General features: G+C 41.2%; 1 protein-coding gene across 1 annotated transcript; it reads left to right on the plus strand.

Moving 5' to 3' along the window:
- The first annotated feature begins 2282 nt into the window (after positions 1–2282).
- Positions 2283–9910, plus strand: LOC137817408 (uncharacterized). The gene is made up of 3 exons (XM_068620701.1): positions 2283–2438; positions 2750–3075; positions 9495–9910. Exons 2-3 carry the CDS (start codon positions 2775–2777, stop codon positions 9548–9550), a joined length of 357 nt encoding a protein of 118 aa, XP_068476802.1. The 5' UTR covers positions 2283–2438; positions 2750–2774; the 3' UTR covers positions 9551–9910.
- The last annotated feature ends 9094 nt before the right edge of the window (positions 9911–19004 follow it).

The raw sequence follows: 19004 nt of genomic DNA on the forward strand, positions 1-19004 counted from the left end.
TCTGAAGTGTAGAGACCCATTTATGTTTTGTACACATCAATGTGTTCATCTGGGTATGTGGAACCATCTTACCGGACAATATTCAACCTCTTCTAGTTAGGAGAGAGTTGTGCTTCCATTATTTCATCAGTGATGTATGTTCCTTCAAGTCGTCCTCTAAGATGTGAGTATGCTCAATATGGAGTCTGGATGACTGATGAGTTTGAATTCGGACTATGGTTGTCCTCTCCTAATTTTGCGTGCACTCACTTCTCTGGGGGGATTGCCTTCGTTGTCTATGCCTAGTTAGTTCCATGTGTAGGATCGGCTAGTTGTCGCCTCATCTCCTCGTTCTGCTCTTTGAGGATTCATAACTGCTCTTTGTTCTTCTGGCGGGCGGTCGCCTCCTCCTGGCTTCTTTGTCGTATTTCTTCCATCTCCTTTTGCAAAGCCTAGAACATGGTGATTTGATCTTTTGGAATTCGATCATTTGCCATCTGTCTTGTCGAAACCATCGTTCTCTGTTGTAATTCTATCTTGGCCCAACGGTGGGCGCCAATTGTACTCATATAGACAAAGTGGGCTTAGATAGTACCTAAGATTGACTGTAATAATTGTTGTAGATGTCGGTCGCTCGATCGCTCCCTTGTACTTCTACATTTCACTCCTTCAGACTTCAATACTTCAGTCCTTCAAACTTTGATACTTCTTCTCCTTAGTTCCTCAGAGCTCGGTCGGGAGTAAACTTGCAAAAGGTTCTTCGACGATCAAGTAAGTACTCTGTGTTAAGAGTGTGTTGTAAAATTGATAAAAGCGTACCTTACTCCATTTTAGAAGGCTTGTTTATAACATTAGTAATGAGCCATGTGATTGATAGGTTGTATCTGACACATATCTTCACTAAATTAGTGTTAGCTTTTTTTCTCGGGAGGTAACCTTGATTTATAGGAGGTATGTTTGGAGCTTATCTTCAATAAATCAATGTTAGCTTATTTCTCGGGAAATCATCTAAATTTGATGGATGTGACCCTAATTTTTAGAGTGTTTCCTTAACTGTTATTTATTATAATTGTACTTTTAATGTAGTTGATCAACCAGTCGATCAATCGGTCGTCAAGGTCGAGTAACATGATTCACTCGTACCGATACAATATTAGTATTGTTATAATTGTTATTAATATTAGTATAATTATTTAAAAAAACTGGATTCATTTTTAATAATCGGTAAATTATTATATTTTGTTTTAGTGATACAAATAAAAGAAGAAAAACTAATATAAAAGCATTTTTAAATAAGTTTTTAGTTTCTTCAAATACGACATATTTATATATAAATAGTTATTAATTTTAAATTCTTAACCTTTTTTAACAGCCCATTTTTAGTTTTTACTAGTAGTTATATTTATTTTTTAGTTAATATAACTAAGGTAATTATATATACTATTTATTATTTTTTTCATTCTATTATTTACTTTTAATGTTTTATTTATATTAAAGATGATTACAATTTAGTTGGAGCTTATAATATTAAAACTAATATATACAAAATAAATTATAAACATCTAAAGAAATTCTAATTTTTTAATAAAAATAATATATTAAAGCAAATTATTGAATAAAAATTAAAGATTATATATAATTATCTTATTTATAATATATAGCACATGTGCTATTTAAGTAAATACGTACATATCTTAATTTTGATTTTTTTTTACTTTAATTATATCAATTTATATCTTTCATTTTCGTCATTAAACTTGTTATAAATAGTGATAAAACTAAAAAAAATAATTACAAAAATATTATAAATTTCAATTAATAAATTTTTAATAGATTAAAAAAAATCATATCTATTGAAATTAAAAACATATTTAAATAAAAAAATTATAATATTTATTTACTTTTTTTCATTTATGGATAATTTTGGTTTCCTGTTTTATTTGTATCACCCAAACAAAATATAATATTTCACCGAACTGTTAAAGTAGCTATTACCCTTAGTTATCACTTTTATAAATCTAAAGTTAAATTGGAATTTTAGTTTCATTTAGTTTTTATTCATAATTTGGTCTTTTATTATTTCATGTGATCTTAATTTTCTAACTTTAATAAAAATCTGTAATTTTAGTTTAATAGTAATTTTTATATACATTTTCATTTTAAACCGTAATAAAAAGTAATTTAAACAATAAAAGTATATAAAAATAAAAAAAATAGTAAAAAAATCTAAAATTTAAAATCAGACTTAGATTACTAATTTTGTAAAATGTAAAGACAGCAATAAAAAAATAAACCACGAAAATAACATGAAAAAAAAGTGACGAAAGTTATAATTTACACAAAAATAAACTTTCTTTGGTTGCTATGATTTTCCTGTTTCTGCTGCGTTATTACTTCGGCAGATAAAAGGCTCCGTCTCACTCGTTTTGTGCCGGTCGCAGGTGCCGCCACCATTTCTGGTACGTTCGTGTTTTTGTGATTTCAAATGAACCATTTTCTTTTATTCCGACTGCATATTTTTAATGTTGAATAACTCCATTGCATTCTTGAGTATGAACTTTTAGAATGATTTTGAAGAAGAAAAGAATAGTTTAGTTTTATATAAAACTTAGGGTAACAATGAAATTGGTATTTTGAATTTGGAATAGAATGTCACTGGATGCAATTAGGCCTTAATTTTTGGTATGTGACTGTGATTTTCTGTGTCCCTCCAAAATCTTAGCTTATTATGGTGAGAATTTGGGTTTTTTCTAAACTGCCTCTTCTTTAGGGTTTGATTTGATTTCGGGAAAGAAATGGAGTTTGTTAACCGAATAGTGGACATAGCTGCGAGAGCTGCAAACAACAACACATTTATCAATGTTTGTCTGCTTGCTTCGTTTGCAACCCTTGGCGTAAGATCAATGAATCAACAATGGACCATTGAAGCACTTGAGGCTGAGAAGGAATCTCTAGCCAAATCCAACAAGTCCATTAGAAGGACCATTTGGAACTGGAAACAGCAGCTTTATGCTGAAGCCTCTACTGATTCTTCGGTGGTTCCTCTGGCAAGGCTCAAAGCCATCTATGGTGAAGGCCCGCCTCCTCCATATGTTGGTAATTCATTTACTTTTCTTAACCCTACTCTAGACTCTATCTATTGAATGAGGCAATGAAATTTGATTTTGTTTATGTGGAAAGTGGTTTTGTGGATTATAAAGGAAGAGACCAATTTTGTGTTGGAATTTATTTTCACTGTTAGGTTGTGTAAAGATAAGAGAATGAGTGCTCATACAGGGAAGATTTAAGAAGATTATTATTGAAGAAAAGTGTTTACAAAGAGGAGATAAAACCTAATATATACAAGAGAGAAAGACCCACTAAAACAACTAACAGCTCTATTAACAAACTAACAACTCTATTGCTTAATATCCCCCTTAAACTTATGGTGGAAATAGGTTCAACCATGAGTTTATTTCTGAATTTCAGAAACATAGCACCAGATACTAGTTTTGTGAGCAAATCAGCAATCTGATATTGAGAAGGAAGATGAACAACAGAGAGGCGTTGTTGTTGGACACGATCACGCACAAAAAAGAGATCAAGCTCAAAGTGCTTCGTTTTAGAATGGAGAACTGGATTAGAGGCAAGGAGAACAGCTCCAGCATTGTCACAATATATATGTGGTGTGGAATCTGGAAGGCGAAGCTCAGTGAATAAGGATTGAAGCCAAGTGATATTAGCAAGAGCAGCTGCAAGACTTCTGTATTCTGCTTCAGTGCTACTTCTAGAGACAACCTTTTGTTTTCGAGACAACCACGAAACCAGATTGCGACCAATATAAATACAGTAACCGGATGTTGACTTCCTGTCATCGAGATCAGAGCCCCAATCAGAGTCACTAAAGGCGATGATGGAGAAGTCAGTGATGGGACGAAGGAGAAGACCATGATGTAAGGTGCCCGCAAGATAGCAAAGAATCCTCTTGACAGCTTTCCAATGGTGAAGGCGAGGAGAGTGCATAAATTGACAAACTTTGTTAACTGAAAAAGAAAGTTCAGGACGAGTTAGAGTGATATACTGAAGAGCTCCGACAATGGAACGATACAGAGTTGGATTTTCAACCGCTACAGAGCCATCAATGGTTAACCGTGAAGTGGACACCATTGGTGTAGGTCGTGGGTTGGCGTCCAGCATTGCAGCACGTTGGAGAAGATCTCGTATGTATTTTGTTTGAAACAAATGGAGAGATCCATTAGCAAGCCAAGCTACCTCAATACCCAGAAAATAGTGAAGTTTGCCTAGATCTTTCAAAGCAAAGTTGTCACTTAACTGTGCAATGAAACAGTCAATTAAATTAGATGAGGTGCCAGTAACTATGATATCATCAACATAAATAAGAATAATGAGAGTTCCATTAGGTGTAAAACGAAGAAAAAGGGAAGAATCACTTTTAGAGGAATGAAAACCCAAACTAATAAGAGTGTGTGAGAGTTTAAGAAACCAAGACCGTGGGGCTTGTTTTAAGCCATAAATCGCCTTATGAAGCTTGCAAACAAGAGTGGAGTCAGGGGAGGAGAAACCGGGAGGTTGTTGCATGTAGACATCTTCAACAAGATCTCCATTCAAGAAAGCATTGTTTATATCAAGTTGATGTATAGGCCAGCGTGCAGACAAAGCCATAGTGAGAACAACTCTTATAGTAGTTGGCTTGACAACAGGATTGAATGTTTCAGTGAAATCAAAACCTTCAGTTTGATGAAAACCCTTGGCAACCAGTCTTGCTTTATGCCTTTGTAGGGTACCATCAGCATTAAACTTACGTTTAAAAACCCACTTACAACCAATAAGATTTGCTCCAGCAGGTAAGGGAGTAAGCGTCCAGGTTTTGTTGTCAAGAAGGGCTGCATACTCTACTTGCATGGCATGTAACCATGGAGGTTGTTGCATTGCTTGTTTGTATGTGGTTGGTTCTAGATCCGATTGAGTAGTTGAGGTGGAAAGAACTTTGGGTTTGTAGATGCCAGCCTTAGCACGAGTTGTCATCAGATGCATATTAGTACTAGTAGGAGGTGGTGCAGATGAAGAAGGGACAGTGCCTGCAGAAAAAGGTGAAGAACTAGCAGAAACAGGTGAAGTACTAGCAGAAACAGGTGAAGGACTAGCAGAAAGATTATCAAAAGTAGTACTAGTAACATTATCATGAGCAACAGATGAAATGTCAGTTACAGAAGGAGAAAGGGAAACAACAGTTAAAGGATTAGTGAAGGAAACATGAGGAGAAGAAGCAGGAGGAGAAATAGGAGGAAGAAACGGATTATCAGATAAAGAATAAGGAAACAAGTACTCATTAAAAAGCACATGACGAGATAAAATAAGTTTTCCAGAAGGTTGTAAAGAAATATAGCCTTTGTTACGAGTACTATAACCTAAGAACAAACACAAAGAAGAGCGAAAATCAAACTTATGCTGATTATATGGTCTTAAAAGCGGATAGCAAGCACAACCAAAAACCTTTAAAAAAGTGTAATCTGGTTTATGTAAAAACAGCGTTTCATAAGGGCTTTTATTGAGTAAAACAGGTGTAGGTAAATTGTTAATAATGTGAACAGCAGAAGAGAAAGATTCTCCCCAAAATTTGAGTGGCAAAGATGCACCAGCAAGTAAAGAAAGACCCATGTCAACAATATGTTTGTGTTTGCGCTCAATTGAGCCATTCTGTTCATGTGTGTTGGACAAATGAGACGATGATGAATACCATGAGATGCAAGGTAAGTTTTAAGAGATAAGAATTCTTTTGCATTATCAGTCTGAATTGATTTTAAAATGTGACCAGTTTGAGTTTCAACATACAACTTAAATTGAATAAAGACATTCATAACTTGGGATTTTGAGTGCAAAAGATAAAGCCATGTATAACGTGAAAAAGCATCAAGAAAGGCAATATAATATTTGGATCCATTAGAAGAGGAAGCAGGAGAAGGTCCCCAAATGTCAATAAAAACCAATTGAAGCGGTATAGTGTAAACAGTAAGAGAATCAGTAAAAGGAAGCTGATGAGATTTAGCTATAGCACATGTTTGACAAAAGAAATCACGTTTGTGGCCAGTAACATTACATAGTTTCATCACATTATGAACAATTCTAGAGGAAGCATGTCCTAGCCTAGAGTGCCACAACTGAAAAGTAGAAGATGCAGGATTGAAAGTGGTACTGGAAACAGAGGGTTTGAGAGAACATTGCATTGTGGGAAACACATATAAGCCATCTTTAACTTTTCCTTGGAGGATTATTTCCTTGGTGTCCTGATTTTTAACAAAACAGTGGTTAGGATAAAACTCAAAATAGACATTATTATCTTTTGCAAATTGAGAGACACTCATGAGATTCTTATTTATAGAAGGTACATGCAGCAAATTATGTAAGCGTAATGTGGTCATAGTGGTAGGATTAGTAAATTTTGCAAAGCCAATGTGATTTATATGCATACCTGTGCCATTACCCAGTTGAACCATTTCAGATCCAGTGTAAGGAGTTTTGGAAGAGAAAATATTACTGTCATGGGTTATATGATGTGTAGCACGACTGTCCGGGTACCAAAGAGGGTCACTAAGGGTAGAGGGAGTACCCAACAAAGATGGCTTACCAGAGTCATTATCTGAAGAATAAAATTGAGAAGAATTAGCACTAATATGGGAAGAAAGATTAGTGTCAAACCGATGCCAACACTTCAGAGCCGTATGGCCAAACTTCTGACATAGTTGGCACTGAACGCGAGCAGAGGAAGACGAATTGGGCACGAAAGTAGTCGTCCAAGAATTCTTGAGAGGAGGACGAGGGCCATTAAAACGATTATTGTTGTTGTGTCTGAACGGTGGACGTGAACCACGATTCTGAGAAAAATGGAACCCATTCATGGGTCTAGAAATAGGGTTGGATGAAGACCGAGTAGTCGCAAGATGAGCTTGAGGCAAAATGTGATCTTGAGTTTTATACCGTTCAAGGCGTTCTTCATGAGCCATCAACAAAGCTTCAATATCTTCCACCGTGTAGGGATCAAGACGAGAAGTGACCGCGGTGATGAAGGATTCATACTCCTCGGATAAACCGTAAAAAATGGCTTCAAGATGTTCTTCATTAGTGAGAGAGGAGCCAGTAGCAGCAAGGGTATCTACAATCTTCTTGATGTCAAGAAGATATGTAGAGATGGATCGGTCACGCTTGGGAGCCTTCAATTGCGTCTTTAATTTGACAATTTTAGCACGGGTCTGAGATGCATAATAAACCTGTAATTTCCCCCAAATTTCTGATGCGGAGCATAACCCTACCATTTTGGTCAGGATCGGTGTGGTCATGGAGCCAAGAAGCCACGCAACCAGAAGATGGTCTTGTTGTTGATGAACCAGAAACGCGGGATTAACCTTTTTGGCGGTAGCATCGTCGGTGGTGAGAAAACGCGGTGGAGGAGGAGCAGATCCGTCAAGAAAATGAAAAGGCTGAAGACCACTTACATGAGCAAGAATTTGTTGTTTCCATATGAGATAGTTATCATCGTCGAGTTTTAAGAAGAGAGGAACCGGAAAGGTATGCAATTGTGTGGAGGAAGAAGAAGAAGGAGACATGATGGTTTGAGAAGAGGCAGCGGAAGGAGATGTTACGGACATGGTGATGAGGACAAAAACAGAGGAAGAAAAAGAGGGGTAGAGGAAAAAAAAAAATCAATGCTCTTGAGTGCTCATACAGGGAAGATTTAAGAAGATTATTATTGAAGAAAAGTGTTTACAAAGAGGAGATAAAACCTAATATATACAAGAGAGAAAGACCCACTAAAACAACTAACAGCTCTATTAACAAACTAACAGCTCTATTGCTTAATAGGTTGCTTTATATATTCCTACAATCATTTTTCCTTTTATATATGGTTTTGTGTTAGCTATGCTTGAACTATTGGTTGGGCATTTTTGTGCCTGTACTCCAATCCTTTGTACTTTAGTAGTATCGATGTGCTTATAACATGATCCGTTGTTCAGGAGGAAATGGACCTTCCTTCTTGTTGTTATGCTTATAGTCTCTAGAAAGGGTTTTGTTAACGAGTGTCCTGACCTGAGGAGCTGGTTCAGCAGCATGTAGTACACTCTAAATAGGGCCTATTTGGATAATATTCTTCATAAACCTTTCTAGACAAGAAAATAAGAAGAAAAAATTAAATGAGTCTCTCTGTAAGTTAAAATTATCTTATGCAAAAGTTAAAAACAAGAATCTAAAGAAACTATGAGAAATTTTTTACAAATTAGCTTATACATAAACCAATTTTAGTTTATGGGGAAGCGCATTTAATTTTTTTTCTCTCTTTTAGAAATGTTTAAGGAGACATTTGTTCAATTAAACCCTAAATGCTTTCAAGTACTTAGGAGGAACAAATATTAAATTATTTCTGTTCTTGTTATAATACATGTTTTATTTTCCATAAAAAACTTAATACTTTTGATTCCTTATAATAAATTATTAGCTTGTGCCTTCAGGAAAAGATATTGCCTTTTGATTAAGCGAGGTTCAATTTGTAAAAAAGTGAACTAAACCTCCTTCACATTCTTATATTAAATGTGTATCAAGCACGTTGATAATATATACTGTTGGAAGACCATGGACATAATTTGTTACTTGTCAAGACCGCTGTAATTTTTAAAGATCTGGCTTTCATTTTTTGCTCTCGATATATCTACATTAAATCCAAAAAGAATGGCTTAGACCATAATCATATTGGTAAAGCCTGATAAAAAGAGTTTTTTTTTGGTTTTTCTATTTCTTAACGAAACAGCAGAATGTATGTGAATTTTTCTGATTATCTACCAAGAAAAGTAGCTTTTCATTTGAAAATTACCTTTGATAATAGAGAAACAGTGATAGGGAAATAGGGAAAGCAGTGCTGGAGTCAAAACGGTTGAGTCAACTGTTAAACGTTAACTTTCTGAAAAAGAAGGAAACAGTACTGCCAATATTTCCTTATAATCAAATTGTAAGAAGACTAAAAATGCGAAAATAACGAAACAGACAAAAGTTCAATATAACAAATTATTTGTCTCTCTTACTGAAACCCCACTAAATCCTAAAATACTCAATATAACATCATCATAGAGAACCTAAATGAATACATTTACTCGTACACACTATAACCAAAACCTAAGCATTAGAGTTCAAATCAAACTGTATTTCTCTTGAAACTACTTATCCTTTTATATTTCAATTTTGACCATAGTATATCCCAGTTTGACTCCATATGTGATCTGCATAGTTAACAGTGACACAGCATTGAGACACATTTCGTTTTACTAATGGTGTGAATTTCTTTTACTATGTATGTTTTTATGCAAAAAATGTTATAACATGGCTATCATGTAAAGCTGTAGTACGAAATGTTTTTCAATGGTAGTTAGATTAATCAGAGATTGGACGTGGTCAATCCACATTATCTATGCATATCAGCTATTGCACTATGCCTTGAGTTTTGGCGATTAATTGTTTTTTTGTTTTCCCAGGAGATACTGGGATGAAAGATGCAGAGTCATCTGGTACTACCAAAATAATAGCCTGACATCTGCTTAGTATCAGCACTTTAGAAGTTTTTGGCCGGAAGGATGTTAATAAATGTTTTTCAAGAGAACAAAAAGGTATAATCCTTTGGTAATTTGTTGTTCTGTTTGCATGTAAATGTAGAACATGGAAGAAGTTAAAAAGGGTGAAAAAATAATTTTGTATGGACAAAAACACTCTTAGTTTTGTTAGTTGAGACGACGCAGTCTTGAAATATTGTTCCATCAAACTTGTCTGGTTGACTGCCATGATGCGTGTAATGGACAACTTTTAGTGAGCAAAAACATTGCTTCATTATATCGCCTTTATTGACTTGTAAATTTTCCTTGTGATGACCATTATAATATGAGCTTTTGGTTCATGCTTTCGATTCAGGAGAGAGAGTTGCAAAAATGCTATTTGTTTTGGATCTAAAATGACCACTCCCTCTGTTCATGAGTCCTGCATTTTTTTTAAACCAAATGACTCATGATTTTCTGTCAATTGACAAATTGTATTGTTCTTTAATCAAGTAATGCAGTTTATTCTAACTTAACGAGCAACATCACCCATGCGAGAGTTATATGATGACGTTTGATTTCTATTTTTTTTTAAACTTTTGTTTTAAGATCTTATAAAATGTACATTTTAATAATTTTTATTTACATTTTAAATTTTAGAACTTAAAATGTTGATTTAATTATTGTATTTAAATATTATTTTAATGTTATTATGATTAAATGAAGATATTGGCGAATCAGGATATTAATAGGCTAAATTGGGTCTTAGATTGAAAATTAGTTTTATACTCTTATGTTCTAAAATTTTATTTAATATTGGGGTCTTATATTTATGGTTTTTTTTATGTTGCATCAACATAGTTTAATGATAGTGTTTTATAAAATTTAGATTTGGATTATCTTTTTTGAATTTCAATGAAAATTGTTTCATAAGATTTTAAGAGAGGAAGTGAGAAGCAAAAGAAGAAGAAATTGTTTTATTATCATATCATCATAATAATAGATAAATAGAAGTGTAACTTATATAAGAGAGAAGCGTGCACATAGAACCATGTAATTATACATATTGTCTAAAATCCCCCTTAAACTAATGAGTTTATCACAAACATCATGAAATGAAGGTCCAGAAACTGGTTTGGTTTAGTAGGAGATCTGCAACTTGATAGCAAGTATAGCAAGTAGATAAATGAATAAAAATGTCTCTCTTTTGATAAATGTAATCAAGAACAAAATGAAGATTTAGTTTAAAGTGTTTGGTTTTGAAGTGCATGAATAAATTTTTGGGATATAAGTGGTGATGTGCAACTCAGACAGATAAGATCCAAATGATTTATGCAAGAACAACAACAATGCTACGGTATTGATCAATATTCATGCTATTACGTGACATTGCTTTTTGTTTATGAAAAGACTAGGCAACGATCAATGATGTTGGAACCAAGGTAGACACAATATCCCATTGTAGATACCGTATCTCAATCACCATCACAGAATCTAATGATAGACGAGGTTGAACCTTTATGAATGAGTAAACCAAGATCAACAGTTTCCACAAGGTACCTTAGGATGCGCTTCACAACTTTCATATGATGAGCTTGAGAGTTGTGCATGAACTAAGACATTTTGTTAAAAACACAAGATAGTTTTGCTCTAGTGATGGTAACATATTGTAGAGCTCTGATCCTGCCTGTTGACCGGAACGCTGGAAACTGCCTCGTCAAAGGATCTACGTGCGCACCGCTTCTCACCTCCGTTCCTCTTCGGGATCTACCTCAAGAACCTGCAAAGAAACAGTACGGCGCCGCTGCGGCCGATCGCACTCCAACGCTCAAGTCAGTGACGGGATCACCAAATACTAAGAGAACAAGAACCGTGCAAATCCTCTCTCACAGTCAGCTCTAACTCGCAAGCGTAAAGTGTATGAACTGAACGTGCGTACCTCAGAAAGTTCGTTAAGAACTCTTATATACCTGGTAGCTTTCTCTCTCCTGGCAGTTACAGACTTGGACACGTGGCTCGCATCCAACTGTACACGTGCCATCATCTGGAGGCTCCCTGACTTGGCGCTGCTTCTACTCTCATTTTGGCTAAGTTACTTATGCATGGTACTGCCCAGTGCATAGCTAACTTGGGAGTGCGATCTCTACTGGAACTGGCGAGTTAGGGGCCTTCATACTCCTTCCCTGTGGTCTCGCCGGCCGCCTTCACAATCTGCTTCTCCTTCATCTTCGGCGATGTGCTCGCTCTGGCGATCTCCAACGACTAGGTCGCCTGAATCTACATCTGGCGACTTCGATCTTCACCCTGGCGATCGCCGCTTCTGGTAAGCTGAAGATCGGAACACGCCAATACAACAACTGGCGACTACACGAGCCCCCCGACTTCCTTCCCTTTTGCCAACCTGGCGTCTTGTCAACACGCCTATACTGTAGCAGGATGCCACGTCATCACACCCGACCACCAGGGCGGTACACAAGCCCCCCAGTCTTAAGTGAAGACTTGTCTAGCGAAAAGACTGAAAAAGCCTTCGTTAACACCGATCTACGTGGCACTGACGCAGAATTCCAAGCGGTTGTACCTTCTGCTGCTCTGACGCCCCACCAAACCCCTCACTCATCGTCTGACGCGTGGCTTCATCAACGGCTCTCTTCATTTGCCGTTTGCGCTTCCTAAAACCATTTCGAAAACACTTAAACCCATTACGCTCCACTGTTCCATCACTTTCTTCGTGCTTGCAAACGCTCTAACTTCCTTCTGCGAAAACTCTCAACGCTCTTCAACGCTCTAGATCATCATCTTCCTCCACCGTCTTCCTGATCATCGAAAGGTAACTACTTTCCTTCATCTGCTGGGTTTCCTTGCATTTTCACCGATTTGCATCATCCTGTAGCTGCCTGGTGCATACGCTGTGGGTTGTTTTTTCCATTTCTCATTCTGCGCAACTTAGGGCTTCGTCAATCGTCGCAACGAACCTTCATTCGTTCGTTCTTCACCTTCCTTCTATGATCGAGTCAGCCTCTGTAACCCCCTGACCATTTTTCCTTTCTTCTTCCTATGCAGCTGCCATCATGACTCGCACAAAGATTACCCCGAACCCTCCTCCTTCAGCACGAAACCTTCCTTCACAAGCACACGACCCAACACACGTTCGTGGCGCTTCGTCTTCGCAGGCTGAGAGGCCTGCGTCTTCCCAACCTGTCCTGGCCCAGGCGACTCCACCTAACGCTGGAGGAGCCCCCGTTCCCCTGCCCGACTTCAAAACTTTGTATCCCTGGGCCAACTCGACCCTTCTGAGGGAGACATCGTCGGTGAACACTGCGGGAGCAGTTTTGCGGCTGACTAAGGGGGACGAGATCCATCAATCGTTTCACAAGGAGCACGACGAGAAGATGATGGTGCTGCCTTGCCCCGCCGATCTGCCTGTGTGTGCTGATGACAAAGTAAGCGCCGACGGGCCCTTCTGCTTTGTCTATACGACTTTTTTCAAGAAGGTCAAGCTCAGGTTCCCTTTCACCCGATTCGAGAGGGAACTTCTGACCGAGCTCAACATTGCTGCCGCCCAGCTTCACCCCAACAGCTGGGCGTTTGTTCGAGCCTTTCAAATAACGTGCGACCACCTGGGGTTGCCCGCGTCGGTGGACGTGTTCTTGTTCCTTTTCGAAGCCAAGCACCCAGGAGAACGCCTGTGGGTCAGCTTGAACGCGATTGCTGGGAGGTCCATTTTTACCATCTTCCAGCAATCGTACAAAGACTGGAAGGGGAAGTTCGTTCAAGTACGTGCGAACGACAAGGACGCCTCCCTTCTTGATGGCTTCCCCTTGTACTGGGTGGACAAGGGGAAGAAGGAGTCCAAGAGCTGCTTCAGGAGGCCCAGAAGTCCTGACAGCATGGGAGCATTGGACAGAGACCTCTGTCTTTTCTGGAAGAGGGTGGCGGACGCCAATATAACATTCCTGACCACCACCTTGATATCCTTCGAATTCTATGAAGATCAGCTAGAATTCCAAATAGGTTAGGACATTCAAACTGTTGCTTCGACACTGCTTCTATTTAACTGTTCTGGGCGTCTTGTGCGTTATGCACAAGACTTTGGTTTTACCTTTCCTGCACATACCATCTGCTCTGCTGTTTTGTTACCTTATACACTTATCTTTTTCTTCTTTGAGTTAACCCATACATTTTCGTTTTATGCAGACAACATGTTGGGCAAAGGCATGCTCGCCGAATTGAAGGCGCTCGCCCGAAACCACGGGTTGGCGACCGGTTCCCAAACGGTGCCCAACTCGGCGGTCGAGAAGGCCATCATTCATGGGCGATCACCACCCAACGCAAAAAATTGGTCCTTGAGAGACCCAAAAGAAAAGCCCCTCAAGTCGTCCATGAGGAGGAAGAAGAGGATGACGAGGTCACCGAGGATGGCCTCGTTACGAAGAGGAAGAGGGTGGCCCCTTCTTCACCACCTGCTCCACCCCCTCTTCCAACCTCAACACCACCATCGACGCCTGCTCCTCCTCCATCATCGCCAACACCGCAGGCTCCTCCCTCTCCAGTCCAAGCGGTTCCACTGGCCACTGCGCCACCTGCAGCTGAGGCCCAAGAGCCAAATTTCCTGGAGGACCCCCCAAGCGCCTCTACGCCATACGTGTCAGCTGGAGGGGGCCCCCCTTCAAACGCTTCAGCTGCAGAAAATGCTCCAATCGGGGATGAGGTTGCTCATACCTCTCCCATTCTGATTACCGAATCCCCGATTGCGTCGCCACGCCAGGAAGCAACTGCTGAAGATATTGCTAAGGAAGGTGGCGGCGAGAACCCACAACAAGCCCCCCTGGCGCCTCTCCAAGCAGCAAACCTTTCCCTTGAAGTCACAAGGATGTGGGAGCCTCTAACTGCCAAGCTGAAAACCATAGCAGAGGATATCCCAGCGATCATAACAAGGGCTGTGGAGAGCTCCACCAGGAGGCTTCAAGACGATCTCTTCAACCTCAAGACTGACAATAGCACTATGAAGGTCGAGGTGGAGAAATTGTCTTTCAGCCTGACGCTCGCAGAAATCGAACACTCCCGAGTGGAGGATGCAATGAATACCGAGCTCAGGCTGGCGCGCAAGGAAGCCGCTGACCTTCGCCACAAAGTTCACCAGCTTGCCCAAGAGAAGATCGAGCTGGAAAGCAAAATTGTGCCTCTTCGCGCCAAGGCGGTCGACCTGGAGGCTCTCATGAAAGCTGACGCCGCTAAGGTGCAAAAACTGGAGCAGAGGTCGATCGACCGAGAGAAACTGCTTGGGCAAGTAGAAAAGGCGAGGGACGACGCCATGGCTGACCTCGTCGAGGCCAACAAAGAGAAAGGAAAGATGGCTGCTGAGTTGGCCCAAGCACAATCGGAATCCAAGAAGGTTACTGAAGACCTTCTCCATGCTCAAGAGACCAACGAACAACTCAGAAAACAGGTTGAAGAGCTGGAGCAGCAGAACAAAGAGCTCAAGAAGCAGGTTGAGGAACTTCAAGGGCAAATTGAAGAACTTAAGCTAAACTCTGCTCAGATTCTGGCTGCTGGATTTGAAGCCGCTCGGGAACAATTCGCATGCCTATTCCCCGATCTCGACCTCAGCATGGTGTCGCTGAACAACGAAGTAGTAGATGGAAAGGTCGTTCCTGCTGAAGACTAATCAACTCCACCTCATCTGCTACTTTATGATTTCCCTTGTATATACCTTGTAATAAACTCGTGCATATGTGCTTTTAACAGATACTTATTTCAATGACAAAGTTTGGATATTCCCTTTCCTGACTTCTTTAAGCGCTTTAACCTTCTTTGCATGTTTAACTTTGTCGGATTTAACTTAGTGATTTTGCAAACGCGACTTTTGACTTAACTGCTTCGAACCACTTCAAACTTAAGCAATAATCACTTTAAACAACTTGTACTCTTAAGGCAACTAACCTTATTGTAAGAATACCTTTCAAGCAACGAACCGTAACTCAGTTATTGGCTCAAAACACCGTCCCACTCGACCCGCTTCATCAAACAAGTCTTTTAACCTTTTCGCCGCCGTTTAAACTCTTCCCGATCGCCAAGAACTCTTGGTAACATCAGCTTTTCCCAGCCTCATGCTTTGGCAATCGTTTCTTTATCTGGGGCAGAAGCGCCCTTTGGGACCTTTCTTTGCCCCCCCTGAACTTCAGAGCGAAAGATCGGTTAACTAGGCGTTCTCTTCGAACCTACCTTAGTCACCTTCCAATTTTCTTCCACCCTCTGCACCATACCTGAACTCGTTCGAGACGAGAAGGATTTTATCTTGCCTATGCTCGCATGTAAGCGAGAAGGTCTTTAACTCGCCTGAACTCGCTCAACGACGAGAAGGACTTTATCTGGTGCCTCAACTTGCCCAGGGTGTACATCTCCTCCCCCCTGGATGCACTGAGGACCTTTTCTCTCTCTCGCCTGCGCTCGCTCGACGGCGAGGAGGTCTTTATCTTGCCTCTACATTGCCCCAGGGGTTACATCTTCTCGCCCCCAGAAACACGGAGGACTTTTACTCTTTCTCGCCTGCACTCGCTCAACGGCGAAGAGGTCTTTATCTTGCCTCTACATTGCCCCAGGGGTTACATCTTCTCGCCCCCAGAAACACGGAGGACTTTTACTGGTGCCTCTACATTGCCTCAGGGGTTACATCTTCTCGCCCCCAAAAACACGGAGGACTTTTACTTTTTCTCGCCTGCACTCGCTCAACGGCGAGGAGGTCTTTATCTTGCCTCTACATTGCCCCAGGGGTTACATCTTCTCGCCCCCAGAAACACGGAGGACTTTTACTGGTGCCTCTACATTGCCCCAGGGGTTACATCTTCTTGCCCCCAGAAACACGGAGGACTTTTACTTTTTCTCGCCTGCACTCGCTCAACGGCGAGGAGGTCTTTAACTTGCCTCAAAACGCGCGAGGGCGTTGAGGTCTTTCATCTGGTGCCTCCGATCGCCGAAAGACAATGAGGACTTTGAAAACTTAACTGATGCCTCCAATCGCCGAAAAATGATGAGGACTTAAAAACTTCAACTGATGCCTCCAATCGCCGAAAAACGATGAGGACTTAAAAACTTTAACTGATGCCTCCAATCGCCGAAAAACGATGAGGACTTAAAAACTTTAGCTGGTGCCTCCGATCACCGAAAAACGATGAGGACTTTAAAAACTTTAACTGATGCCTCCAATCGCCGAAAAACGATGAGGACTTAAAAACTTCTTAGAAAGCACGCGATATATCTTTACTTGCCTTAAATCACGTACAAGTGACAAGGTCTTTCTTCAAAACTTTTGAAAATAGCACACATGCAATCTGAAAACGCCTTATACTTCGAAAACTCTTCTTTTATTGGGTGGCCTCATTAAAAACCCTCCTTAGGGAAAAAAGAGTGCCCCCTTCAAACTGTTTTCATAGAGACATTGCAATATAACCTTTGTGTTTGTCTTTACTTACAAAGCTCTTAACTATAGTACAACTTCAGGTGTGTGGCGTTCCAGGTGCGAGGAATCGCCCCTCCTTCCAGCGTTTCTAAGCGGTAGGCTCCGTTCCCGAGCGCCCTGGTTATTCTGAACGGTCCGGTCCACTTGGGTGATAGTTTATTCTCCATCTCATACTGGTGGGCCTTCCTCATCACCAGATCGCCTTCTCTAAACTGCCTTGGCATCACCTTTGAGTTGTATCTTCGTTCGATCCTCCTCTTCACCGCCTCAGCCTTCAGCCTCGCCTCTTCCCTGACCTCATCCAGTAGATCCAGGTTCAGCCTTCTCTCTTCATTCGAGTCTTCCTCTACGAAGTTCTGGAATCTCGGCGAGCTCTCCTGGATCTCTACTGGAATCATGGCGTCACACCCATAAACCAAGCTGAACGGGGTCTCATGCGTTCCTGACTGCTCGGTGGTGTGGTACGCCCAAACTATACGGGGCACCTCCTCGGCCCAACTTCCCTTGGCTTTCTCAAGCATTCTCTTCAAACCTCTGAGCAACACCCGATTAGCTGACTCCACCTGGCCATTTGTCTGAGGGTGCTCGACGGATGCAAACACTTGTTGAATTCCCACCCCTTCACAAAGCTTCTTCAACAGGTGGCTTGCAAACTGCGTCCCATTATCTGACACCAGGTGTTTAGGCACTCCAAACCGGTACACGATGTTCTTCCACACGAAACCTTCGATCTTGTGTGCGGTGATCTGGGCCACTGGTTCTGCTTCAATCCACTTGGTGAAATACTCAATCGCCACCACCAAGTACTTCATCTGCCTGATCGCCAGCGGGAAAGGTCCCAGGATGTCGATTCCCCAAGTATGGAACGGCCAAGGGCTGTAGATCGACTTCAACTCCTCGGGAGGTGCTTTGTGCCAATCGGCGTGCTGTTGGCATTGTTTGCAACACTGGGCATACTTCTTGCAATCTTCCCTCATCGATGGCCAGTAGTAGCCTGCACGGAGAGTTCTCGCGGCCAGAGCTCGACCCCCGACGTGGCTTCCGCATATACCTTCGTGGAGCTCTGCCATGATTCTCGTGCACTTCTCACCGTGTATACATTCCAGGAGTGGGTGAGTGAAACCAAACCTGTACAGATCGCCATCAATCAGTGTGTACTTGCTGGAATTTTTCTTTACCTTCCTAGCTTCTGACGGATCCAGCGGGAGGAGACCATCTGCCAGGCACCGCTTGTACCGTGTTATCCAAGTGTCTGGCTCATGGGTGGCGCAGACCTGCATCACATTCACCTTCTCTCCTCGACATGCTCTAACTCTCGGCGATCTCAGAGTTTCTTGCGTCAAGGACTTATGGCTTCTCGCTGCTCTCTCCGTCGACTTACTTATCTGAAGGACCAGGTGATCTGCTACAAATGCCCTCGGCGTCTTCAGAGTTTCTTGAATCACCGTCCTCTGCCTACCCCCCTTGCCTGAGCTGGCGAGCTTAGCAAGCAAGTCAGCTCGGGCATTGTGCTCTCTGGGCACATGTACTACTTCAAAGGAGGCAAAGGAACTCTTCAATTCCTGCACATACGCCAAGTAAGCCGCCATTTGTGGATCTTTAGCCTGGAACTCGCCTGTTACTTGCCCCGTGACTAGCAGCGAGTCGCTCTTAGCCATCAGCACCCTAGCCCCCATCTCCTTGGCCAGCAAAATTCCGGCGATCAACGCCTCATACTCTGCTTGATTGTTGCTGGCTTTGAAGGCAAACCTCAAAGACTGTTCAATCAGCACGCCGTTGGGCCCTTCCAAAATGACTCCAGCACCGCTACCCTGCTGGTTCGACGATCCATCCACCGAGAGTACCCAACGGAAATCGTCCCCTTCAACCCGCGTCGCCTCTGATGAGAGCTCAACCACGAAATCTGCAAAGATTTGTCCCTTGATCGGGCCTCGGGGCTCGTACTTAATATCAAACTCTGACAATTCTACAGCCCACTTCACCATCCTTCCCGCAACGTC

The sequence above is a fragment of the Phaseolus vulgaris genome, unplaced genomic scaffold (assembly GCF_000499845.2).
Source record: "Phaseolus vulgaris cultivar G19833 unplaced genomic scaffold, P. vulgaris v2.0 scaffold_46, whole genome shotgun sequence".
Lineage (NCBI taxonomy): Eukaryota > Viridiplantae > Streptophyta > Magnoliopsida > Fabales > Fabaceae > Phaseolus > Phaseolus vulgaris.